Source organism: Callorhinus ursinus, unplaced genomic scaffold (genome assembly GCF_003265705.2).
Source record: "Callorhinus ursinus isolate GAN/ISIS: 27379988/994484 unplaced genomic scaffold, GSC_fseal_2.0 scaffold15, whole genome shotgun sequence".
Classification (NCBI taxonomy): domain Eukaryota; kingdom Metazoa; phylum Chordata; class Mammalia; order Carnivora; family Otariidae; genus Callorhinus; species Callorhinus ursinus.
In genome coordinates, this window is record NW_027397077.1 from 5,731,297 (window position 1) to 5,757,857 (window position 26,561).

Consider the following 26,561-nt stretch of genomic DNA (forward strand, 5'->3'; position numbering starts at 1 on the left):
CTGGGATCATGACCTGAGCCAAAGGCAGACGCTCAACAACTGAGCCATCCAGGCGCCCTGGAAGCCTGCTTCTCCCTCTCCCACTCCCCCTGCTTGTGTTCTCTCTCTCACTGTGTATCTCTGTCTAATAAATAAATAAAATCTTAAAAACAAAAGAGAGAAAAAACTCAAATCACTATGATTAGGCATGACAGAGGAATGTTACTATCAAGCTTCCAGAAAGAGAAGAGACTCTAAGGGACTATTGTGAACAACTCTGTGTCAACAAATGAGATAACTTATGTGAAATAAGAAAATTCCAAGAAAGACAAACCATCTTTGTTGAGTCAGATGTGTCCCTGCTGAAAGATACGTTCAAGTCCTAATGCATGGTTCCTGTTAGTGTGACCTTATTTAGAAATAGGGCTTTGGGGCACCTGGGTGGCTCAGTCAGTTGAGTGTTCGACTCTTGATTTTGACTCAGGTCATAATCTCAGGGTTGCAAGATCAAGCCCCACATTTGGCTTTTCGCTCAGCGTGGAGTCCGCTTGAGATTCTGTCTCCTTCTCCCTCTGCCCCTCGCCCCAGCTCATGCATGCTCTCTCGCTCTCTTTCTAAAATAAATAAAATATAGGGCGCCTGGGTGCCTCAGTCGTTAAGCGACTGCCTTCGGCTCAGGTCATGATCCTGGAGTCCCGGGATCGAGTCCCACATCGGGCTCCCTGCTCAGCGGGGAGTCTGCTTCTCCCTCTGACCCTCTTCCCTCTCGTGCTCTCTCTCTCATTCTCTCTCAAATAAATAAATAAAATCTTTAAAAAAAAATCCTCTTTAAAAAAATATATATATATTTTTAAAGATTTTATTTATTTATTTGACAGACAGCGAGAGAGCACAAGCAGGGGGAGCGGCAGAGGGAGAGGGAGAAGCAGACTCCCCTCTGAACAGGGAGCCTGACGCTGGGCTCCATCCCAGGACCCCGGGATCATGACCTGAGCTGAAGGCAGGCGCTTAACCAACTGAGCCACCCAGGTGCCTCTAAAATAAATAAAATCTTAAAAAAAAAAAAAGAAATAGAGTTTTTGCAGATGTAACCAAGTAGATGAGGTCACCAAGTGTGGGCCCCAGTCCACCGACTGATATCCTTTCAAGACGACCATGTGAAGACGCAAAAAGACACACAGGGAAAAAGGCCATGTGAGGACAGAGATTCAGGTGATGCAGCTGTAAGTTAAGGAATGCCAAGGATCGTTGGCAATCACCAGATACTAGGTAAAAATATGGGTATTGACAGTGATTCTGCTAAAGGCTCAGAAGGAAGTGAAGCAGAGTAGGGAAAGCTTCTATCATCTTAGAAATACATATATCCTCATGAGCATAATGCTGCTAGAAATATGAATATTGGGGGCACCTGGGTGGCTCAGCTGATTAAGCAGCCAACTCTTGGTTTCAGCTCAGGTCATGATCTCAGGGTCCTGGGATCGAGCCCCGTACTGGGCTTCAGGCTCAGTGGGGATTCTGCTTGAGATTCTCTCTCTTCCTCTCCCTCTGCCCCACCACCCTCGCTCATGCTCTTTCTCTCTCTCTCTCAAATAAATAAATAAATCTTAAAAAAAAGAAAAAAAAAGAAATACGAATGTGAAAGTTGCTTCTGGTGAGGCCTCAGAAGGAAATGGAAATGGTATTTAGTGGACACTAAAGAAAAGGTGATCTTTGTTAGAAAGTGGCAGAGAACTTGCTGAATGACGTTCTACTATTGGTTGGCTATAAAAAAAAAAACGACAGATAATAACAAGAGTTGGTAAGGATGTGGGGAAATTGGACCCCTCATGTGCTGCTGGCGGGAAATGCTACGGTCTGGCAGTTTTTCACAAGGTTGAACACAGAGTTTACCATATGATCCAGCAATTCCACTCCTCCGTACACACCCAAGAGAAAGGACATGTCCACACGAAAAGCTGCACATGAATGTTCACAGCAACATTATTCCTAAGAGCCCCCAAATGCAAACCCCCCAAAAGCCCATCAAGAGATGACTGGATACGTCGTATGTGGTATATCTGTCCAACAGGATTCAGGGCAATATAAAGGAATGAAACTCGGACACCTGCTTGGACCTTGAAAACATGCTAAGTGAAAGAAAAGAACACATGCTAAGTCACAAAAAACCACATAGTGTATGATTCCATATAAATGGAATATCCCCACTGGGCCAGTCCACAGAGATACAAAATGGATTGGAGGAGGCTGGGGAGGGGGGGGGGGGGGGGGGAGGGGTTGGAAGGAAATGGAGGGACGGGATCAGGGTTGCTTTTTGGAGTAATGACATGTTCTGAGATTAATTGCGGTGGTGGGTGCACAACTGTGTGACTATACTAAGAGCCACTGAATTGTACACGTTAGGTAGGTGAACCATATGGTATGTGAATTATTTCTCAATAAAGCTGGCATTTTTTTTTTAAAAAAAAGAACAAATAAGGCCGTGAACTGTGGACTGAACTAAGAAAAAAAAAATCCCAGTGTTGAAATAGAAGGCTAGCCCAAGGCTGTTTACCAGAACCCAGGAAAAGAAGAAAGATAAACATAGAAAGATGATGAATAGATCACAGATATTAAACAGTTTCCAAACTCGAAAGATAAAGAAGAGAATCCACCAGCATCTAGGAAAATAATCAGATTAACTACAAAGGAAAAAAAAAAACTGGGGTGGCCTAAGGCTTCTCTGCAAAGCCCGATGTTAGAGCCACATCCAGTACCTGCAGGGCAGACCCTGGCACCCAAGCGGGCTCAGGGAGAGCGAGGAAGGGTGGCCGCAGGCCTCCCACGACTCCCAGCAGCCACAACTGCTGGGAGCCTACAAGATGCTCAAAGGAACTACGAGAGGGGTCACAACGAGTACTAACCCTTTTCAAGAGCTCACCAATTCTCCCCCAGACTGCCTCCTTCCACTCAGTCCATACTTACTGAGCACCCACCATGTGGGGCACAAGGCAGACACAGTTCCTACCCTCACGTGACCCAGAACCCTTCCCAGGGGCCGGAAACCCGGAATGGTCCTGCACACCTGTCTTCTTCTCAGTTATCACTTTTATCCCTTCCCCACATGTGGGTCCCTGGCACCTGGTCCAGTGCCCACCCCAGGGCAGGCTGGCATAAATACGTGAATAAATGAGTACACGGCCCACAAGTCCATCCACTCGTCTCTCTCGCACTGCTGCCGGCCACGTCCCAGATGTCATCCATCAGCTTACCAGGCCACTGCGCACACCCCTCACTGGTCTCCCTTCTCCAGCCTGCCCCTCTACCTCGCCCCAGCAAAACCATTCTCTACATGCAGCCGGGACAACTTTTCTACAAGTCAAATCTGATCTCATTACCAGCTTGCACTTCAGGCACTGGTAGCCTAGCTTTTGCTTCAGAACAACCCTCCAGGGAGAGCAACTAGAAAAGCCAGAGAGGAAAAAAAAATTTTAAACCTGCTTGATATTATCATAGAGCTACAAGGCGGAGAGGCCATGAGGGGCCAGGGTCTTGGAGAAAAGGGACGCTCAAAGAGGGGAACCTGATACACAGCATCATTTCTCCCTTTGGGGTTTTGTTGCTTTGAAAGTGGCAGTTAAAAAGATGAGAAGCTGGGGGTGGGGGAGATGGGTGAAGGTGGTCAAAGGGTACAAAATTCCAGTGATAAGATACATAAGTCTCGGGGCGCCTGGGTGGCTCAGTCAGTTAAGCATCTGCCTTCGGCTCAGGTCATGATCCCAGGGGCCTGGGATCAAGTCCCACATCGGGCTCCCTGCTTGGCGGGAAGTCTGCCTCTCCCTCTGCCTGCCACTCCCCCTGCTTGTGCCCTCTCTCTCTCTCTCTCACACACACAAATAAATAAAAATCTTAAATTATATATACATAAAAAAAGATAAATAAGTCTTGGGGATATAACGTACATCATGGTGACTACAATTAACAATACTCTGTCGTATATTTGAAAGTTGCTGAGGGACATCTGGGTGGCTCAGTCGGTTAAGCATCTGCCTTCGGCTCAGATCATGATCCCAGATCCGGCATCAAGTCCCAGCATCGAGTCCTGCACTGGGCTCCCTGCTCAGTGGGGCGTCTGCTTCTCCCTCTTCCCCTCCCCTCTGCTCCTGCTCTCTCTCACTCTCTCAAATAAATAAATAAAATCCTAAAAAAAAAAAGAAAGTTGCTGAGATTAGATCTTAAAAGTTCTCCTCACACACACAAAAATGTGTAACTACGGCAGGTGACAGATGTTAACTTATTTTAGTCATCATTTTGTAATATATAGGTATACCAAATCATCATGTTATGCACCTAAAACTAACACAGTGTTACATGCTGGTTGTATCTCAGTAAAATGGGGTTGGGGGGGGAGGAGGAGAAGCCAAGCGGGAAGGAGGGACTGAGTGGCCAGAAGCTTGGAGGAACCGGCAACCATCTTGGGCTGAGGGGCCAAAACCAGAAGCTTGGGCCCACAAGGTATTCCATCAGAACCTGACAGGCCACATTCTCGGAGAAGGAGGAAGACCTCAACGTTGACTGGCCTCTATAAAGATCAAAATGCAGCTTTGCAATTGTTCTGTCCCTGAGTAGACTAAGGTAACCTACCCCAACTGACTGCCCAAAGTAAAAGTTAACCCTCTGGAGAGAGAGAACATTCACCCGAGCCTGAATCATCTCCAGCACTGTTTATCCAAAATGTCCGGCTCCCAATCAAAAATTGGGAGTGTATCCAAAATACATAAAGAACTCCTAAAAATCACCAAGAAAAAAGTAGACAATCCAATCAGGGGAGAAAAAGAATGAAAGACCTCACAAAAGATATCCAAATGGCCATGAAACAGAGTAAAAAGCTGCCCCAATTAAAAGAGTGTGATACTGTAAATCATACTTAATATAAAAGTAGGTGAAATAAATCAACAGGGAAAAGACAGATGCGGGGTTATAGGAAGGTGAGTTAATCAGGGAGAAATCAGTTTTAAGGCTTATGTTGGAACGCCAAAAGAAATTCTGGTTGGTTGAGATAGTTAAATTCAAAAGAAGAGAAGGAAGGAAAGACACAGGGATGTGGGAATCCAATCCCAAAAAAAACTGAACAAAAGTGAAGGAGAGAGCACCCCCGGGGCCTCAGCACAGTCTCGCTGGCTGAGCTCAGCGGGGACCCAGGAGCACCGGGCAGGGGTGGGCAGGGATTGGGAGCGCTGATCAGCGGAGAGCGGGGCCTGGGAGCACTAAGCAGTGGAGGGCAGGGGCACTGGGAGGACAGCAAAGGGCAGGTGATTACCGCGTCGATCTCGTTGAGGACCTTCCACTGCTCATAAGGCACACCCAGGGCCTCGGCTGTCTGGATGGTCCTCTTCATCTGGCTCGTCCAGACCTTCAGGTCCTTGATGTTCTGATCACGGATGAACTGGGCCAGACTCCTGGCAAACTGAAATGCATCAAAAGCAAGTTCAGACCCACAGATCCAAGGCGGCCCACAAAGGACCATGAAGCCACAGGGCACAATGGTGTCATGCCCACCCAGCCTCAGAACACAGAGAACTGACCTCTTGAGAACACCCACACCCTCAAGTGCTGTCCTTATGCATTCTCTCCAGACCCTCTGTGCAGTTCCAGTTGTGGACCATTATGTCCCCTGCTGTTGCCCACCTCCCGACCATGTGTCCTGGACCATGTGACCTCCCTACAGAGGCCTGAGTATCTCCCCTGGACTGTGGTGCAGCGATCAGCTGCATTGCAGGGACTTGGGTCATTCCCATAATGGCATGCCTCTCCAGGGAAAGGGGCTCAGCTGGTGACAGCTCACGTGGAAGCCAGAGATCCAAGCGTGGTGCTTGGTGACTTTCCCTACATGACAGGAACATTCCAGACTGAATGAATTTCATCCACCTTGATTACACATGAGCTATAAGAGCTGGAGTCCAGGCCCATTGGACACATGCATACATGTACCCAGCTGCCAAGAAGTACCAATGCACAGCTGTCCTCACCACCCTCAAGCACGCCAGCGCGCGCGCGCGCGCGCACACACACACACACACACACACACACACACACACACACACACACACACACTGACCTCCCTGCCCCGGGGGGACAGTCCCGGGTCCCCGCCAATCCGGCCCTTGAGATTGAGCTCACTTTCCCCGTGCCGGCAGAGGTAGATGGAGCGAGGGGTCACATGGATGTTCATGAGGTAATACACGATGCGGCTCTGGATGTGATCAGCCACCCGGTTCACCACATAGCTCTGCCCCACGTCCATGATCTTGATGTAGGACAGATCCCTTTCCAGAGAGAAGGTCGAGAGAGAGAGGTGTGAGTGTGACTGGGCCCCCGAGGGCTCATCCTGCCACTATCGGAAGTGGCCACAGAGCTGTGCATTTCGGACCACTGGGCTTGAGATCACAACACATGGACAGGCAGCTGGTGTGCAAGTGACAGGGGTGAGGATGGAGCAACACAACACGTGGGACATCCAGACAGATCCTGTGAGAGGTGCTCAACACTTGTCGTGTTTCCAAAAGGTGACATCCAAAGGGTCAGTCATACACATTGTGACTTTCACTGCTGCTCTGTGGCCCCCGGACCCCGCTTGCCTACCTCTGAGCTCTCAACGCACAGTCTGTAAGGTGAATAAGAGATGGTTTTTTCCAGGACTGACCTGGGGGCAGCTGGCAAATGCTCCTCGCCTCCGCTTCCCTTGCCAGCCATCCCTGGACCTGCCTTTCCTTCCCCCAATAAACCCCGCCCCTGTACCCCAGCTCAGCCACTTCCCTTGCTCGCTCGGGCTGGGCAGCAGGGCGGTTGGGAGAACACGCTCTGTCTGCTTCTGTTTGCTGGGTGCTGGGGAGGCAACAGGAGGAAAGATGGGGTTTCTCAGGCATCGTGCTCTGGGCGGGCCCAGGGAGGCCCTCTGAAGGTTCTCATCTGAGTTCTCACTGTCTGGCCCGAGGGCCTAGGTTTAAGTTTAGGGTTGTTACATGGACACCAATAAAAACAGTAGCAATGTTAACTGAGGAATCCAACAGGAGCTGTTCCAGTTAAGCCTCTCTCGTGCACTCACATCACAGAACTACAAGAACCACTGTGCTGGGGTGACTAGAGAAACACGAAAAACCACCGGGGCCCAGGCAGTGGGTGCTGACTGGCTGGGGTTGGCCACAGAGCCCGGCCAAGGAGACTCAGCCAGAGGAGGAGTTCCTACTGGAGTTACAGTAGGAACTATTCTGTAAAGACCCCCAGAAATCATCCCTCTTACGGGTGCTTGTTCCCCTTGGTCTGTACGCATTAGATGTTCTCATGTGATTATACAGGACTCTACGCCCAAGTTTACATTCCAGACTTTCACTTAATGCCACATAACTTACCCTGTCCCCAGTGTCTTGGCTATGATCTGTGACTATGCAATACGTTACCAAGGGGCCACAGTGTTACTTGCTTAACCACTGCCCCCACTTTGGCTGTAATACAGAAGTTGGCAAACTATAGCCAAAAAGTCAAATTCAGCCCGCAGCCTGTTTTTGTAAATAAAGTTTTATCGGAACGCAGTCATGCCCATTTATTGATATGTTGTCTATGTTTCCTTTGCACTACAACGGCAGAGTTAAATAGCTCAACAGAGACTGTATGCCCCCAAAAATATTTTCTACCTGACCCTTCACAGATAAAGTTTGCTCCTGTAAGAGCCTCAGCTGATGCCCCTTGTGGGCCTAAAGACCCCTCCCACCCAACACTTACTCCTGCTGGGTCGGCCATTCCAGAAGGAGGCAGTGGGGCTTATCAGCATGGGTCACTGTCAGCTGTAAGCAGGATCTGGGCACTCCTCCCCGCCCCCCCCCCCAGTCTCAAAACACAGACTGCGCACTTAAAGAACACGTAATGTTCGCAAATGCCTTGCGGGAAGACTCTCCACATAGAAATTAGGCTTGATTTTATAAGGGAATAGCAGAAAATCCTGTTCTTTCTTCCTTTCTTCCTCCCTCTCGCCCTCCCTCCCTTCCATTCTAGTAAGCTCTATGCCCAGTGCAGGGTCACTGAGTCATATGGAATAACAGAAAACTCTGACTTGCAGAGCCCCAGATAAGGTAATAGGGGTTCTGCAAGTCACCTCTGGCCCACAATTTCTGCCCAAAGGAAAGGAACAAGGCCAGACCATCTCTGACTGCTGGGGTGGCCGCTCAGCCACCACCCCGGCGAGTCACAAGGAGGCAGCTGAGCAGGACCCCCACCACCCACCCATCATAAGCTGCGGGACGGGGTGCTCTCCTCACTCACCTGTCCAGGTCCTCATCCAGCGACTCGTACGAATTCTCATAGCACTCAATGCGCCGCATGAAATCTTCCGTGGCCTTGTCACTATCATGGTTCACATAGTCAGGGCTGCCCAGTTTCACTTGCTGCCGGACCAGGCACAGAGCAAGGACACATCAGGCTTGGAGGCCAGGCAGGGCTAGATACCGGGGAGGATGCTGGGCAGGGGTGAGGGGAGGCTGAGCCAGAGGCCAGGGCAAGGCTGGGGGCATGAAGCTGGCAGCCGATCCCCGGAGACTGGTTCCGTTAGAAGGAGTCCAGCAGTTCCCTGGTCTTAGTTCCCACACCAGCGCCAACAGAGTGTTACTGGGCAGCCTAAGATAGGAGTCCTCATCTTTGTGGCACAGGGGGATGTGAGGCCAGAGGAGCAAAGGGCCCGGAAGCCCCTTCCCAGCTGAACCATCTCCCCCAACCCAGATGTTCATTCCTTGGATAAACAGGGGGCAGTGGAGAGAGGTCAAATCTCTTTCGCTTTCGAAATACAAACATCACTTCCTACTCCCACCCCCTACCTCCAGAGGCTGAAGCTCCTCTCTCACTGTCCAGGGAATGATGAGGGGGAAAGGGAGGGGAAGGTAAGAGCAGAGAGCAAGAGTGAATGCCCCCCAGCTACACGGCCCTCCACACAAGGGGTGCTCAGGAGTCTCCGATCTCCTGACCTGGCCTTGCACTGCCTTCCCTCCCCGCCCCCAATGTTCAAGAAGCCCAAAGAGAGGCTGGCCTAGGCACCAGCCCAAACCCAGAGACAGACCTCACTGTCACATGCCACCTCAGCTGTATTACTGCCCCCACAAGGTCAGAGACACCACTCACCACAATGTTAGCAGCTATGACCTCAGGATCCACACAGATGGACTCCACAAAAAAGGTCTTTGGCAAGGACAAGGGCCGGCAGGAGGGAAGGAACCACAGACACATTCAGGGTCCTGGGCCTGGCTCCATGGAGCTCCCACCTCCCTGATGGCCAGGGTGACCCCAGGCCCTTCTTCTGGGGGTGGGGACAGGGTCGAGAAGCCCCCAACCAAACTAGGTGCCATCCTATCCAGGACCCTCCCATAAGATGCCCACCTCCCCCAAAAGAAAACCCCAGACAGAGAGGAAATGGCAACTCCTGTATCCCACGTCCACTCTGGAGCCCACCTGCCTGACACCTGCGCACTTCAGGAGGCTGTGAGAGGGGCCCGGGGCGGGGGGTCCAAATGTGCCACAGCCCGACTGAGGAAGTGAACCAAAGACGCCTCACCTTGTAGCCATTCTGTTCCCCAAAATTAAAGATGGTCGCTCTCCGCTCTCGGGTGGTATTCGTTGCATCAAAAACCTAGGACCAAACCAGGTTCACTCGGACTCTGGCCCTGGAGCAGGGGGGAAGCCAGCCGACAGCGGCTGCAGAGGAACCAGATTTCTCACGGGGACCAGCTCATGCCCAGGCCACCCGCCTGGCCGGTCTCCTTTAGACCTGCGACGCCCGGGTCGGGCCGCCCCTCCCTCGAGGAACACGCCTCAAGGAAGCTGGGAGGAGTGGGTACCTGTGTTCCTAGCAGGCACTCAGTCCATGCTTGGCCAACAGGACTTCCTGTAAAACCAGTTAAACATGGAGTGCGGAACCCCTGTTTATCTCCACTCCATCCCGAGACTCCACGAAGATGGGAAAAGAAGAATAAAGAGAATGGAAGAGGAGATGTCGACAAAATGTGGGGGACTGACTCGGAGAGACGGAGCAAACCAAACATAAGCCCTCAGCCTGCACAGCACACCCACCCGTGCAGAACGGGCAGCATCAGGAACAGGACCCAGGTGTCTCGGAGAAAAGGAACAAGGGTGTAGAGGAAAAGGGGGGCCCGCCCGGTGGCGCAACTGAGAGCAGGTGGAGCCCCAGGCCCCCTCCCTGCCTCATCCGGCCAGGCTGACCCGTCTGGGGCTCCTCCTGAACCACCTGGGGCCCGTCCACGTGCCCTCAGGGGTGACCCACTCACCCGCGCGTCTAAAAGCAGCTTTTAGAGCATCACTTTTTTTAAAAGGGCATTCAACCAGGGCTCAGGGGCTGCTCCAGCAAAACCCCGAATGTGAAAAACAGAGACTACATAAAAAAGAATAAAAGGAGCTTTGAGAAAATGAAGACAGGACAGAGAACAGAAAGATATGACAAAAAAACAAAACAAAACAAAAACCTTACAACTGTTATCTAAAGAGAGAGACAAAATACTGCAGTAACCCCCAAACAGAAACAGAGTTCTAAAAAACTGGAACATTCAGTGATGAGAAATTTAGAATTCAGAAACTAAAACAGGATCACAGAAATTCTTTAAAAATTCAACCGAATGCTTGTACGATAATGTTGAGATAGTCTCCCTGAAAATAGAACACAAGTGACAGAGATAGGCAATCAGGAGGAAAAAAAAAAGATATAATTAGGGCTCAAGCCCAGCATGAAACCACCAGGAGTTCTAGAAGAAGCAGCTCAGAAAAATGGGAGTGGAGCAGAGAATCAATTGTCAGAAACTGGTGGGGGTGGCTTATCAAAGTAATAACAGGTGACAGGTTCCCTGACCTGTTAGAAAAGAGTTTCTCATTGGAGAGGGCTGCCCCGGGACCCAGCATGGCGGAGAAGACCCATCACAGGGCCCTAAAGTTCTCCCCAGAGAAAAGGGCATGGGCAGCCCCAGTTCCCTCCAAGAGATGAAACTTTTGGGAAGATCAGCAAATCAGAATGCCATCCGACTTTTCCACAGCTACTCGAGAAGCCATACTACAACAGAGCGATGTTGTGGAAATTCTAAAGGAAAAATACTTCCCACCTAAACCCAACCATCAAATATGAGGATAAAAAAAGACATTTCCAGACACACAAGATCTCATGTGAGGTAATTCCCAAGTACCTTCCTCAGGAAGCTACTGGAGTACGTGCTCCAACTAAACAAGTCAGTAAACGAAGGAAAAAGAAGACATGGGGTCTGCGAGCAAGGCTTCAACTGGGGAATCAGGAGGAGGGAACTCCCGAGACCCAGAAGGTAACTGATCCAGATGGGGCTGGGGGATTATGAGCTGCAGGAAGCACGCCTCCAAGAGGAAAAAGGAAGGAAAAAGCAGCTCCTGTGTTTGACTGCATAGGGGGAGAGGAGGGGCCTTTCCCATAGACACCCTTGCTCAACCTCATCCCACCCATCCAGCTGACAGGAGGGGCCAACACATCGTTGGAATTCCATTACCCAGGATTCAGCGGGTTCCTGGAACAGCCACTAAGTGTGGGGCAGGATTCTCCCCAGACCAGAAGAAATCACATTGGCTAAAGACTTAGGTAACAGATACCACATGTGGTGACCAACAATGTGAGTATTCAGAAGGAAGTCCTACTGGGTCAAATGCAACCACAAGCCCAGAGGGAAATTCCCAGCACACATCCAGCCTCTGGCTTCTTCCTTTATAGTGGCTGTAGACTTCCTCCCAGGGCCCTGCACACCCTCTCTTCCCTGCCAGACACCTGACCAGCGAAGGGCTAGAAGTAGCTAGGCTCCCACATGCCACTCCCAGAAGTCGCGGGGATGTCCCACTCACCGCCACGTGTCCCCCCTCCTCACTGAGGAACCGCCGGACATCACAGAGGGCTGCCAGTGCACACTGCCTTCAGAAGAGAAAACACAGGGTCAGCCCTGCACCCAACCGTGGCCGCAGGAGGGCCACAGATCAGAGACACATCCTACCCCAGCCCGGAGAGGGCCCAGTCCCTGGGGCCCCTTCTCCTCTCAAGGGCTCTCTTTCCTTGAGGTCATTTCAGTGCTTTTGCTAACTCTGCTGTAAGTGGAAGGCTATGTGCTCCTGGCCACTGGGGATATATTTTTTTAAGATTTTGTCAGAGAGAGAGCACGCGCACAAGCGGGGGAACGGCAGGCAGAGGGAGAGGCAGATTCCCCACCAAGCAAGGAGCCCGATGTGGGACTCGATCCCAGGACCCTGAGATCATGACCTGAGCCGAAGGCAGACGCTTAACAGACTGAGCCACCCAGGCGCCCCTTACCTGCACTTTCTTCATGCAAGAGTAAAGTTAGATCTTCTTCCATTTGTTTGAACTTCGGATTGGGTGCGTAAACCCCAGCGCACCCAAGGGCAGTGCTGCCGGGCCTTTCACTGGCCGGGCCGCCGTGCCCAAGCATGGAGGCACAGGCCAGGCAGAGCAGGGGGCAGCCCGCTGGGGTCAGGGGCAAATTGGTGGCAGAGCTGAGTCCGCATGCCTGGAAGGAGCTCTGCTCCTATGCCTCTTTGTGACCTTTCTGCGCCCCGGTGGGTCTTTCGGTTAAAACTTCAAAGAGCTTTCCTCTGCCAAAACCCCCTGAATTCTGAGAGTCTGGGAAACTGGCACTGCCAGAGCCATTTCTGGCCAGCCGCACGAGCACCCCAGGTCCTGGGCTAGGATCAGTGGGTTGCTCTGGCTGAGGCAGCACCAGGAAAGAGGGATCTCAGGGCTCCAGTGGAGATGGGGGATGAGCAGCCTGTGAGCCTGAGCATTTGGGGGTGTGGGTGTGAAGCGGGGGCAGGCGTATGGGACTGAGCCCTTCACCTGTGCAGACTGATGCTAACTCCAGGTGGACCGTGGATGCTAACTCCAGAACTGGCCTGAATGGAATTGTTAGCCGCACGTGCACGTGCCCACGGGCGGGCCTGTGGGCTTGTGTGCGGTAGGAGACCGAGTGTGCAAGTATGAATGTGCCTCGTGGCGTATGTGTACACGTGACCTGCACGTGTGCACGTGACCCTGCATGCCCTTTCCTGGACCTTCCACTGTGCCCAGTGTCAGGGACAGACACCAACGCTGTGTAGCTTCCAGGGACCTCAACAATGTGTGGTCACCCAGGGCTCTGGGAAATTTAGCCTTCTCTTCGCAGCCTTCCCATTTTAAAAAGTCTGATCCTTCTATGTTGCCAATCACCTGTGGGACCTCCTAGGCTGGTCATTGGGAAATGGTCCTGAAGCCCAAGGGCCAGAGCCAGCCTTTAGATTCAGGAGGGAGGGTTTCTAGTAATAGCCAGAGGGTGTGCCTGCAGACAGGCCCCCGTAAACCTGCCCCCAGCTTCTCCTACTGGGGCCTCTGTTCCAGCTGGGCCACCCTGGACTAGCTCCCCAACCTCTCCAAGTCGGGATTTCCCCATCTGAGTTAATCTCAATACTCCTACCTTCGACAGGAGGCCTGAGCAGATTTACTGGTGGGCCCTGGGAGGGCCAGCTCCCTTATTCTTCCCACAGACACTTTGGATTCAGACAGGCCTGGCTTCAAATTCAAACCCTGCGTGATCCGACACAGTACCATCACTTTCAGACCTTGCCTCCGCATCTGGGGGAGTGAGGTGACACCACCGGCCGCATGCAGGGGAGAGCAAATAAGCTGGTCGGTGCCCACAGCTTGAGATTGTTACAGAATTTGCACGGGATACAGCCTCTGCCCTACTAACTGGGTAACACTAGAAAGATGGGCACAGCGGTTTTTAGTGGTATGGGCTAAAGATTCAAGGCTGGGCTCTGGGAAGTAACTTGTTATCTTGTGTGAGACTCCTGAACCTCAGCTTCCTCACCCGTAAAACAGGGAGGAGGAGTGACAACGGGCAGCATGCACCCCAAACACAGCAGGAGTTCAAATATCAGTTCCCTCCCTTTTGTCTGGGTCACCAGAGGGTCCAGCCTCCAGTTTTACCCACAATTCGGACAGAGGCCTGAACGTCAGACTCCCCTGCCCTTTCCTGGTGCTGCTGCAGCCTGGCCGCGAGCCCACGCTGGGGAAGGGCCAAGCCCCACAGTGGGGAGCTCTTGCCCCCTGGTGGCCAGAGACAGCGCAGACAGCCTAGTATCCAGGCCTGGGCAACAACCCAGGAGCTTCTGGCCTGGAGCTCCACTTGATTTGGGGAGGTCACTAGAGCTGGGCCAACCTCTGCTAAATGCCCTACCACAGTGGCTGGACCCAGAGCAAGGGCAAGGAAGCTTCTTGACCCCTCAGCTGATACCTGCCCAAAAGAGCACAGATCCTCAGACCACCAGTTGGTGTTCTTGGTTCAAGTCTGAATAGGGCAGGGAGGGCAAGAGGTAGGGTATCATATGCAAATTCATGAATGAGAACAGGAGGGTGAAGTCTGAGCCACATGAAAGCAAAGCCAAGGCCTGTCCTACCCATGCCAAGAACATGCCAAGCACATGCCGAACATCCTCCAAATTTATCCCGGGGCAAGGGAAGGAAGGATGCGGTTCTGGGCCCAATCCTTCTAGCTTCGTGAGAAGGTGCCAGGAGGTAGTCCCTCTCCCACTCTGCCCCATCCCAGAGGCCTGTGTCCCTGCACCCACGGGGTCCCCCTCCTTACCAGAGGCCATGCCCACGAAGGGCCTGGGGTAAGCAAGTGAGAGGTCTCTGCAGCCGGCCCATGACCTGCCCTGGCAAGGTCTCCTCCATCTCTCTGAAGCCCCATCTTCCCCTCCCATAGGATGTCCTTACTAAGGGTTCATGAATCCCAGGGCAGAGCCAGCCACCAAGAGGCCATACACCTGGGGCACCTGGGTGGCTCAGTCAGTTAAGTGTCTGCCTTCAGCTCCGGTCATGATCTCAGAGTCCTGGGATCAAGCCCCAAGTCAGGCTCCTTGCTCAGCAGGAAGCCTTCTTCTTCTCCTTCTCCCTCTGCCCCTTCCCACCGCTCATGCTCTCTCTCTTTCTCTCTCTGTCGCAAATAAATAAATAAAATCTGAAAAAAAAAAAAAAAAGAGGCCCTACACCCTTTCCCGATGTCCCCATATCCAACACATCCCCAACCCCACCACATCCTGAGAGGTCAGGAGACCAGCCCTGTCGCAGGCACAGCAAGGCCAGGGCTCAGGAGCAGCTGGGCACCTGGGCACCTGGGCTCCAGGGTCTTCTCTGTAAACACACATAATCACACACATACACACACTCACTTCCTGATTTTTAGGCCCTCTTCATTGTCTGGAAGGAAAAACTCAAAAGACTTGTACGTCTTGACCATGTCCCGGCGATACTGGCCAACGTTGAATTCTGGGGGAAAGAAAGGCCCAGCTTTCACACAGCAACAGCCCTCCACAGTTCTTGACCTTGACCCACCCCCGGCCAGCCTTCTCTCTTCCCTTCCCCTCCTCCACAAAGCCCCAAGGCCCCCTTGGAAGCCAAGGCCAAGTCTCACCACGAGTGGGCACGCCAATCCAGTTCAGGTAGCGAGTCAGCTTCTTAGAGATGTAGGTCTTGCCCCTGGCGGGCAGGCCTACCATGACAATGAGCGTCGGGCAGTTGGTCATGCAAACTGAAAGGCAAGCAGGCCGTGTCAGATAGGGGCTGGGATGCCTTCCAATGTGCCCCTCCCTCTGCTCCCCACACAGGATATCAGACGGGCCTTCCAGGCCTCCTGGCCTCAGACGCTGGTCTCGAGCCACCACTGGCATAACCCCGCTGCCCAGGCCTGTCTGGGCTCCAGCAGTGCAGATGATCTCATCAGCCCCTTATGCTGATGGGTGCCTCGGATATAAAGCTGGACCTGCCCCGCCCCTGAATGAACAGGCAGGACAGAGCCAAAGCCCAGGAGATAGTCAACGCCCACCTGTCATCCAGGAATCCCACACCCCGCACAGCCTTTCAACATTCCTGCTAGCACAGTTCCACTGCTTACCCTCCCTGCTGGGAATTTTGCCTCATCTGGTACAAAGCCCAGCTCAAAAGCTGCTTCTTCAGTGAGACCTTCTTCCCAGCCACCTCCGTGCTACCCCGGCACACTCCCTCCATCCTGATCACCTCACCCATGAGTCTGCCCCCTGCACCTGATCACTTGGAGCGAGGGCAGCCCTGCAGTGTCTGAGCCATTCTGGATCATGTGGTCTGGCACAGAGTTGGCGCTCAAAAATTATGGGGGGGGCTGGCATCTCGAAATCACCCAGGGTGAGTGCCACAAGGGGCTGAGACCAGACACCTAGACCAATGTCCACAAGGACTGTCCCTCAGACGGCCCACCTGCCACCATCCCACGTGCTGCCAGGTCAGTGCGCCAGCCAGAGAAGTTGCCGAGGCCAGAGGCGGGGACAGGTCTGGACACAGCATCCCCAAACCCTGGCCCACTGGGACAGACACCAAGACAGCAAAACTACTGGCCTCACGTGACCCGGCTCCACTTTCAGTGTGGCCTCACTGCAGAAACCTTAGAAAGCTTCCCTTCCACCGTCCCCAGCACCTGGGCCATGTGAAACCACAGCAGACAGGCGGCCCATGTGGGCACCTGTCACTGCCCCTTCTTTGTCCCCAGGGCTCTTCAAGTGCCTTCTCCTGGTAGCCCTTCTTGGGGACAGCCTGCTGGGCCCTACCCCTCAGCTTGTCTCCCTCACTGGAGCTGGAGCACAGAGGCCCCAGGGGCAGCCCTGTCTAGGGCTCAGGTGTCAGGTCTGGGTTCCTCTCTTGACTCTGATCATGACTGGCAACTCTGAGCCTTGGTGTCCTCACCTGTCAAATGGGATGATAAATGCTCAGTGAGGCCTAGCACTATCTCCAGGTAAAAGCCAGGGCATGCCTGGGAAGCTGTGGCCCCTGACCGGCCCTGAGGACACAGGTGCACCTCAGCACCCACTGCCCTTGGGACTCGGGGTGCAGAGGCACCTGTCCGTCTCTAGGCAAGCCCTCAGAGAAGTAAAGGGCCCTGCTTGCCAGTGGGGGCTCCATCGCTCCTGTACCTGACCTTTGGGCAAATGTGACCCAAACTGTGAGCCTCAGGGGAGGGAAGGAGAGGATCCCACAGAACACAGGCCAACAATGAGCAAGAGTGAATTTGCAGAAAAACACCAGCATTGGCGAAGGTGAGAGAAAAGCAAGTTAGGCAAGGCCCTGCATCCTGAGAGCCAGTGACACTGAGGCCTGTGCTGTTTGCACAACTGCGGGTCAGGGCTCTCAAGCAACCAAAGGGCAGTGAATCAGCTACTAAGCACGGGGGAAGCCTACACACCCAGCCTGCTCCCCTCCTTCCCACTGCTCCCTGAAGGGCTCTCCCACAACCTCAGGAGTGGGGTTCTGCATCCCTTCTTCACATCTCCTACCTTCCCAGAGACAGCCCTGGCCTTCTCCCCCAGTGTGTGGTGACAGGATCTCCTCCCTGGTCCCATGCACGGCCACAGTAGGCAGGCAGGGTGGTCAACCAGGACTGGGTGCAAAACAAGAGCAATAAATTACCTATCAACTCTTTTCCTCAAGATAAGCTCCCAAGGAAATGACCCAAAGAAAGCTCAAAGTACAAGTGTGTTTGCAGTAGCTCTGCTTACAACAGCAAAACATAAGCAAGCTAGCAGAGGAGGAATTACAAACGGAGGCCCACAAGACAGCACACCACAGGGCCTGAACAGAGAGAGCATATGCACCAGGGGAGCTGGGGTGCAGCCGAAGCTGCAGCTCTGGGCCCTTGAGAGCCTCGCTACTGAGCAATTACACAGCAGAACCTGAGGCTTATGTGCAGAAGGAGATTTGCAGACATGTCCATTCAACTTACCTCACTCGTTCCTTTTCCTATAAATTTGCTTAGGGCCGCAAGTGCCCCAGGAATCAAGAGGCCCGGGACAAGCCTGGTGCTACCCTGTGATGACTTTCTGGTGGGCCACCTCAGGGGCAGCCACAAGTCCTGGAGAAGGTTCCAGAACTGCACCTGCTCCCACTTCCTTGGGGCCAGGCTGGGGAAGGGAGAACTCTTTAAAAAGAAAGCAACCTGGCATCACTGTCCTGTTCAGAGGGGACAGAAAGTCACCTCTCCTATTGTCCTGTGCACATTCCAGTTGTGTCCCTAGCCAAGAAGTTCTTGCTACCTTTTTGCTAATAAAGGCTATCACCAGCACTGTCCTTTCTGGCATGCTCCGAGTCCTTTCTTCAGCCCCTGCCCGACCTGCCCCCAGAGCTCCTCCAAGGCTGAGCTGAGGCGTAAAAGATGAAGAAGGTAACAGCTTCCAGGCCCTCATGCTTAGCTCTGAGTTTCACCAAAGGAATAAGAATTGCTAATGGAGAGTAGGGGTGGAGGAGGCACAGCCGCGCAGCCCCTGGAGCCCTCAGGGGCCAGGGACTAAACGCCAAAGACAACCCACTACACAGCACAGACCAACCAGGGGCTCCATATCCTCTTCTCTACAAAGCCCTGTGATCGGGTCAGCTTCCACCCATCCCCCACCCTCAGGTCCTCACCTGTCTTTGTGGTCTTCCACCAAGTTATAAATCTACCATACAGGGGGTAAAATGCTACATGAAAACAGGCTCTGGGGACTGCGGGTGCTGCCCAGACAGGTTCCATGTTCACTCATGGCTTACTCCCTGCTGTGAACTCAGGGACCCTTGCCTGGGGCCCAAACCCCCATACAATCTGCAGGTCTCATCTTCGGTTTCTTGGGTGCCTCCTCCTCCAGGAAGCCCTCCTGTGGTGGGCCAGTCCAGAGTCTCACCTACTGTAACACCCTGAGACAGTGCCACACAGAAGGCCCTCTGCTCAGGCCAGAGGCATATTTTCACCGCATCCTTGGAGCTTGGAGAAACACAGGCCCCTCCCCACTGGGCCTCAGCATCTTTGCCATCTGGAATGGGGGTTGGCTCAGAGCTGATGCTTCAGTTCCTGATTCTGAGGTACTGAGAAGCAAAGAAGGGTGGTGGCGAAATGACAGCACCAGCTGCCACCACTTATCAAGCATCTCCTTGAAAAGAGGCTCACAGCAGCTCCTGGGAGCTGGGATGATGACTGTCTCCACCCCACAGATGAGGAACCCATGGCCTAGCGGGTCAGCTCCTTGCCCAAGGTCACACAACTGAGCCATGATGCGGCTTGAGTGTTCCTGCCTTCAAAGCCCAGGTTCTGACTTCTTCCCCTTTATGTAATAACAGCGGCCATTCCCTCATTAGGACAACACAGACTGGCTAGAAGCACAAGAGCAAGGGGCCTTGGCCTCGGTCCCTCCAGAAAAGCCTGGAAGGAGGGCGGGCTAGGCGGTCGCCATTGCCTCTCAGGACTGAGTATTGACTGGAAAGCCATCGCTCCGGGGCTAAGAGCCTGATCACCACCTCAGCATCCTACCCGGACCTACATCATGGTCAGAGCCATGACCCACCAGAATGCCCGGTCAAAACCATGGCCACCCCCTACCAGGACCCAGTGTGGTAAGAGATACACACAGCCCACCCACAGGACTTACATCTTGGTCAAAGCCAGGGCCCCCAGGCTGGCCTCAAGGCAAAACAAGAACAGAGCACTCTCCCCTCCCTTATCATGCCCAAGCAGAGGTCAAGGAGTACAGGGAGACCTTAGCACATCACACAATCTCCTGATCTCCATTTCTATATCTGTACAAGTTGGACTAGATGTTCTCTGAGGTCCTTGCCAACTTGCAAATTCATTATAATGTTTCAGCTACTCCTAAAAAAACAAACAAAAAAACCTTTGTTTTTCTTGGCAATAAGTGATTGCAGACTCATTTAAGAACAAGCAGAAAGTCAAGTAAAGTGGATTAAACACCGGGATCCCAGGAAAGGCGAGCCCCTTAACAATTCCTTAACAATTTCATGAATTTCAGCATGTCTCCTGGATGTTTCCCCCTCCAACTTTATCATTCACCCACGACCCCGCCTGGATGCACCCCATGGACACAAAGACAGGTCCATATGGGACAGTGTTCTCACCTTCTCCATCCTCAGCACAACTGCACTTCCCTGAAATTCCTCCCAAAGCTCGGTTTTAGCCCCAGAGGTGGGTAGTTCAGGCCAAGGGGACTGGCCCACCTTTGGGCCTCTGAAAGTTCTGGGCTCAGAAAGGTCAAGCGATTTCCGTAAGGCCAACACAGCTCAGACCTGGCCGACGCTCTCTGGCCTGAAGTGAATGGCAGCAGGAGGCTCCGAATCCTCCCCTGGCCTGACCTGGTGGGTACAGACTCGGGTGAGAAGGGGCCGGAGGTGATGGTGGCCGGACCTAGCCCCTAGCGAGGGGAGACGGCCACGTACCTGTCTCCGCCCCCTGTTCTGCCACACCTGTGCCCAGCCCTCGACCTGTTCCTGCTCCCCTACCACCAGTCACGGCAGCCTCACCTGTCCCCTACCTGGTTCTTGGCCCCCTTTCCGTGCGAGACCACTGCCCAGGCCGCCCTATCCACCCAACCCCGTGCACCACCCTCCCCTTTTCCACGGACCCCGCCTCACCACGGCGCTGGCAGGCGTGCAGAGCGGGCCTCCCATTGCTGTACGGTATCCAGATCTTCTTCAGGGGGTTCTGGGTCAGTTCCCGTGGGGACGCCATACCCGGGACGTGATGAGTCGGACTGCGCGGCTTCCGACCCAGCAGCCAGGCCACCTCGGGCCACTCGAGGCCCCGCCCCCAGGCCCCGCCCCTCCTCGAGCCTCCTTGAGCCAGTCAGACTCCCCGCAGGCCCCGCCCCAGAACGAGTAGGCCCTACCCCATCTGAGGAGAGCCCGGCCTCCGATCACGCATGCCCAACTCGCCTGCCAGCCGGTTTTAGACCCAGCAGGCCCACCCTTCGCGCCGGGATTGGGGACGCGCATGCCCAACTCCGCACAGGTTCAGGGCCTGGATCACAGTGCGGACCCTGTCGGGGATGCACGAGCCCAGCACGCCCAACGGGACCGCGCAGATTTGCATCGGCCTCATCCACCGCTTCGATTTGCACAGCCTTGCCCGCAGGGCACCTGGGTTCCGTTCACTGCTACCGCTGATCTCAGGGCCCCCGGGAGGGAGGGATCTGCAGGCCAAGGAGCTGCGTCTGTTTGACCCGCAGGTCTCAGTTGGTCAGGACCAGTCTGGTGGCCCCTGCGTTATGCCAGTTGTCAACCGCTGCGCCCCCCAGCCGTGTGTCCCGACCCTCTCTCGAGCCCCAGGATTCTTCCTCGCCCACTGGAGTGACCGGCGCAACCACGCTGGAAAAATCTTTTACCTCACGGACAGGGACATCTCAAAATTGTTTCCTCTCTTTACCTTGGCCGCTCGGGAACTCAGGCTAAACTCCAGCCCACCTGGAGCACGTGAGCAGAACCTTTTAACCAAGGTCCCTGGGGACTCACTGAGCCCTGGCAGTATCTTACTTCTTCCAGGATTTCATTTTTACCAATTAAATTGTAAATTGTTAATTTGCATATGTTAAAAATGATCCTCCATCTCATCATCGGGAAAGTAGAATGCAGGCATCATCAACCTTATAGGATTCTGGTATAGATTAAATGTGTCAGTGTCTGAGAAATCCTTTCTAAAGCACATTAGTGATATCATTTATATTACTTATCTCCCTCCTGTCTCTAAGAATGCAGTAGAAGCAAAGGGCAGGGGAGAAATCCAGAAGTTCAGGAACCCTGGTTCGTTCTCCTTTGTCTCCTCAGGCCAGCTTCTCCAAGTTCTGTACACTTTCTGTCCTGGGGCCCCCCACCGACACTGCTCAAAGCTGGGTCACACTGCCCTCTAGCGATGTCCTCCACAAAACCCCCAGACAGGATCATGACATCCTCAGGTTCTCTCTCACCAAAGTGTGTCCGGCCAGGATAACAAGACTCTGCCCAGCGCACCACAGGTGCAGCACACCCCTCCCTCTGACCTCCCTGCCACACCTTGTCTTGTCTCCACCCAGCACTTCAGAGCCTGGCAAGGACCCTTAAGATAACTCTGATATAGATGTCTTGCCCCCTTCACGGGAGATGAAGGTTCAGGAGGCGGAAGCCCTCCTAGATCCTCCCTAAAACCAGCTCTAGCCACCTACCCCAGGAGGAATGCCCTGCCCCCAGACAGAGCTGAGCACTTCCTCCTTCATCCTTCCTCTGCAGTGTCCACCCCCCACTTCCCTCCACCTGACGCAGAGGCAGCTCTGAGCACACCCGTGGGCAGCTCCTGATGAGCAGGATACCCCTTGTGACAACCCGCCCACTTTCCTAGTTCTCCAAAGCCACTCATTCTGTTCCTGACACAGCCAGCCTTGCCATCTGTCTCCTAGCCATTGCCAAGGCCATCCCGGGGCCACCTTGACCTCAGAGACCTTATCACCACCCGCCCACACCCTGTCCACCCCCCAGCAGTTATTGCAAAAGCTACGTGCTCTAGCATCCACAGTCACCCAGCACTTCCTCTGGCCTGCCCATTCTCCTCCTCAGCCCTCTTGGGATGTTAGTCAAAGGCTGGGGGTACAGGGTAGCCAGAGCAGGGCAGGATGCCAGGGCCATTTAGAGGAAACTTTCCCCACGCCCAGACAGTCTGAGCCTAGCTTCCCAGGAAGAGCCGTGGCTCTGTACCTCCCACTCTTCCCCAAACAGTCTGACCCTGGGCTGACCCAGACACACCTTCCCAAGTCCCCACATCCAGTGGGAGGCCACAGGTTACCAGCAGGAGGAGCCTGGGACTCCTCCCCAAGGCCAGAGTCTACCTCTGCTCTAAGAATATTCTTCATCTCCCTGCCCATTTCTCGAGTAGGAAACAGGGAGGGGAGCAGGACCCAGGGTCACAGAGTCAGCCCAGAGTGCAGGATGGACTCAGATGAACTCCCAGCCCTTCCAAAACCTCACCTCCCACATCTTCCATGTCACCACATTTCCCACCCCTACACCTAGGCTCTGGTTTGTTCCCTCCAATGCCCTCTTGCATCAGTAGATGCCCAGTAGAACAGCCAGCCTTCATGGCTTTTCCCTCCTTGGGGCCATCCCAAAGTCATGGGGTGGAAAGTATACTGGGATGTCAGCATGCACTGGTGTGTGACTATGTTCTGCTTAGCCTTCCCACTCCTCTATGAACCTGCCTGGCCTGGCCCAGGTTGGCTCCAGTGGTGCCCTCTGCACTGACCACTGGGCCTCTCTCCAGTGTCCCTGGCTACAAGCTATAGGGTGGCTGAAGTCCTAGCTCCTCAGTTCTCAGTGCTCAAACTCTTCCCCATCCCTGGATTGGCTGGTCAGTCCTGGCCAGACTTTGCAGCCTAAAGGCCCAGGGACCTCAGCGAATGCCACACAGACCCACATGCCCACATGCCCGTGCACAGAAGCCTGCACACAGAGCCTCACGTGCGTGCACACTAGCAACCCAGGCCGGCACAGAGACAGGCATGCTGCCGCGGCCTGCTGCTCTCTACTGCCTCCCTTCCCCTTTATTTCCCTCCTCCTCTCCCCTCCGCTGCCACTGGGAGGTTCAGGGAGTTCCTGGGAGTTCCAGCTTCCTCTGAGCACTTCAAGCCAAGGATCATTCCCGGTATCTCCCTGGGCCCAGAGCTCACAGAGGGTGTGAGGTTCCAACTTGGGGGTATGGAGCCATATGATTGAGCAGCCTGTGACCTGTGGTCCGCACTTGCTGATTCCAACTTGGCACAGGGCACACAGTAGGTGCTCAAAGTGACTCAGGGCCAGCCAAGGCACACAGTTAGGGCTCAGAGAAGTTCATGACCAGGACAGAGCACACAGTAGGTGCTTAGAGCAGCCCAAGACCCACACAAGGCACACAGTAGGTGCCCTAGAAATGCTGGTTTAAGGGCTAAAGCCACTTCATATGAAAAATTTTCCAAATGAGCCCCTGGGCCTCCCCAAAATGATGTGTGACCCCTGAGGGGGGACCTGGACAAACATGACCCCCTTGGAGGCCAGCAAAGGGCAGAGCATGAGGGCCTCCGGCAGCTCCAGCTGGCTGTCCCTCTCTCTGGGCTGGAGGAAGAAGCTATTTATAGTTCCCCTTGGCCCAGCCCCCCCACTCCCCTGAAAGGCGACAGTGTTCCCCCTCCTCCTTGCCACTGACAGGCTGATGCCCCCTCAGAGCACCCCTACACTTAGAGAGACCCCCAACACCCTCACACCTCTTCCAGCACCACCCCCACTGCGCTCTGGTCGTTCCCCCAACCTCCCCCCCTCCCCCGCCGCCCGTGCCTACCCCGCCTGCTGCTCCCTGACCCGGGGTCCGTCAGGGCGCTGCCTCCCTCCTCGCCTCTGTCCATCCTGCAAGCGAAGTGGCCCGGGCAGCCACCCCCTGCAGCCTGGAGCCGGGCAGCCCCGCCCTCTGGGTGCCGGAGGGAGCTGCGGTGTGCCCCGTGTGGCCCCGCCTTCCCAGCCCCGCCCTGGGCCCGCCCCCCAGGGCCGCTCACAACTTGAGAGACCAGCAGTGCCCCCACCCCAGGCAGCCCTACTCCCGGCCCCGTGGCCTCCCTCTCTGGCCGGAGCAGTCCATATTGCCCAGGGTCTGCCCTTGGCTCCAGCCAGAGCCGTCTACACTATCTAGAGTTTCCGCTCCATCTGCGGGCAAGCCTGTCCACACCGGTCAGAAGGTCAGTCCCATCTCCAGCCCAGCAATGGAGCTGGTCATGTGAGATTAGGGAAAACCGATTCCTTCCACACCGAGGGACCAGGTTGGTGAAATGGGTGTGTGGGGGGGGGGAGTGGGCAGAGGGGCAGCATAGCCAGCTATGACTCAGCCCTGGGTCCCCATGACCATGACCCTCGTTCATCCCATTCTCCAGGCACTGCATTTCTGGAGCTCTTTCCTGAGTGCCAGAACCTTCACGTACACTGTCCCTTGGTATTCGCAAGAAGCCTGGTGGCATCACTGCTCTACAGAGGAGGAAGCTGAGGCTTGGAAGGATGAGCACGTTTGCTCCGGACAGTTGGATAAAGGAGGGACAGAGCTGGGCTGCAGCCCCGGCAGCCTGAGCCGCGCATGTCCAAGGGCCACGGCTGAGTGTGCAGGCGTGTGGGTAGGACAGTGCCTGGCTGTGCATTGAGCGTGCTTCATGCTGGTTTGGGGGACAAGCCCCTGTTGCGCGCAGCCCCCTCACCTTGCCCTCACCTGGCCCACCCACAGTCACAGATATCAGATACGCAGAGACGCAGCCGCCCATGCACGCGTACGCCTGCCACAAGGCAAGGCTACCACAGCCACAGACTTGCCACATCCGGCCACCCATGCCTGGAGATGCCCCTGATGGCCCCTTCATCAGAGGTGGGTGCTGCCTCGGGGAGCACAAAACATGCGTGTGACCCTCAGCCTGCACTTCCCTGGGTGGTGACCCATGGGGGGCAGGGCAGACCTGCGGGTCTGGTCTTAGGCGGACTGGTCTCAGATAACATGTCAGGCTCCTGTGCTGAAGTTTCTAAAAGTGGCGCAAGAGTAACCACATTGAGTGTCTGGATGCTCTTTGACCTTGGGGCATCCAGACATGGCGAGACTCCACACAGTAGTGACATTCCACAGTAGCGTCCAAGCTGTCCAGACATATTGGAAGTCTGTGGGGCTCCAGGCGTGGCAAGACTCCATTTGGCAGCCCCCCAATCCGGCAACGTCCAGGCTATGCAGACACACCGTGGCTCTGAGAGGCACTCAGCTGTGATATGACACCATCTGGCAGTGACCCCACAGGGAGGTGGCCAGGCAGGCGCACCATGCCCAGATGGAGCGCCGTCCTGTTCTGCCACCGCCTTCCAGGTCTCCTGATCCGGGGTGGTCCCATCATTGTGACCCCTACCCTCCGGCTCAGCGGCGGCCAACGTGGGCCAGGATGCGAGCGTTGGTGGCGGCCTGCTCCCTCGCAGCTCTGGCCCGGGCCTGCTCCAGTAAGATGTGCAGGAGGCCAATGGGGACATCCAGCGAGAGGGTGATGTGGGGGCCCGGGCGGGGGCCGGGGCTGGGGTGGCCCCAAGCAGTGGAGGGGCCTGTGGTGCTGGCTGAGGTGCTGTCCGAGGCCACGGGGCAGGCAATGGCCTGGGGAGGGTTCTGAGGGAGGACCTGGGAGGCTGGGAGAGGGGTTGCAGGGACAAGCAGGGCCCTGCCCAATGTCAGAACCATCGGCACCAGCAGAGCCCACCTGGTCATCGTGGTGGTCAGGCTGCAAGGAGAAAAGAGGCTCAGGGCAGGGGCTCTGGGCAGCCAAGGCTCATGGACAGAGACAGATGGGGAAAGCAGAGAGACAGACAGGGAGACTGAGGGAAAGAGGCAGAGAGATTAGAGAGGCCAGGCAAGGGATGGAGACAGACAGAAGAGACAGAGATGAAAGGACAAGACAGCCAGAGTGAGACAGAAAATCCAGCCAGAGCAGGGGCCAGGGAGATAAAGGGAACACAGCTAGATCTAGATGTAGGGATAGAGGTACACTTGGGAGCGGGGCGGGGGGGAGGCGGACCAGAGGAGAGGGAGGCTGGAACCACCCCAGACACAGACAGCATGATACAGAGGAGAGGGAGGCTGGAACCACCCCAGACACAGACAGCATGATACAGAGGAGAGGGAGGCTGGAACCACCCCAGACACAGACAGCATGATAAA

The 26,561-nt window shown here is 54.6% G+C and overlaps 2 protein-coding genes across 10 annotated transcripts in view; both read right to left on the minus strand.

Annotated features, from left to right (window-relative positions):
• PFKFB4 (6-phosphofructo-2-kinase/fructose-2,6-biphosphatase 4) overlaps positions 1 to 24,300 on the minus strand; it is a 32,942-nt gene extending 8,642 nt beyond the window's left edge. For 2 of the 9 annotated variants that reach the window (XM_025884993.2, XM_025884988.2), the window contains exons 1-9: positions 24,180 to 24,300; positions 15,474 to 15,590; positions 15,232 to 15,328; positions 11,860 to 11,926; positions 9,551 to 9,625; positions 9,121 to 9,177; positions 8,272 to 8,393; positions 6,074 to 6,281; positions 5,276 to 5,422 (exon numbers count right to left, since the gene is read on the minus strand). In XM_025884993.2, coding sequence (XP_025740778.1) covers positions 5,276 to 5,422; positions 6,074 to 6,281; positions 8,272 to 8,393; positions 9,121 to 9,177; positions 9,551 to 9,625; positions 11,860 to 11,926; positions 15,232 to 15,328; positions 15,474 to 15,590; positions 24,180 to 24,243 — 954 coding nt within the window. In that variant the 5' untranslated portion in view covers positions 24,244 to 24,300. Of the gene's footprint in view, positions 1 to 5,275; positions 5,423 to 6,073; positions 6,282 to 8,271; positions 8,394 to 9,120; positions 9,178 to 9,550; positions 9,626 to 11,859; positions 11,927 to 15,231; positions 15,329 to 15,473; positions 15,591 to 17,361; positions 17,466 to 17,807; positions 19,408 to 19,482; positions 19,504 to 19,590; positions 19,686 to 19,966; positions 20,090 to 20,479; positions 20,644 to 24,179 lie in introns of those variants that run through there. The other 7 variants (XM_025884991.2, XM_025884989.2, XM_025884987.2 and 4 more) reach the window with 7 other exon arrangements.
• A 1,472-nt stretch (positions 24,301 to 25,772) lies between these two features.
• Positions 25,773 to 26,111, minus strand: UCN2 (urocortin 2). Its single transcript, XM_025885071.2, has one exon. It carries the CDS (start codon positions 26,109 to 26,111, stop codon positions 25,773 to 25,775), a length of 339 nt encoding a protein of 112 aa, XP_025740856.2.
• Between the last annotated feature and the right edge of the window lie 450 nt (positions 26,112 to 26,561).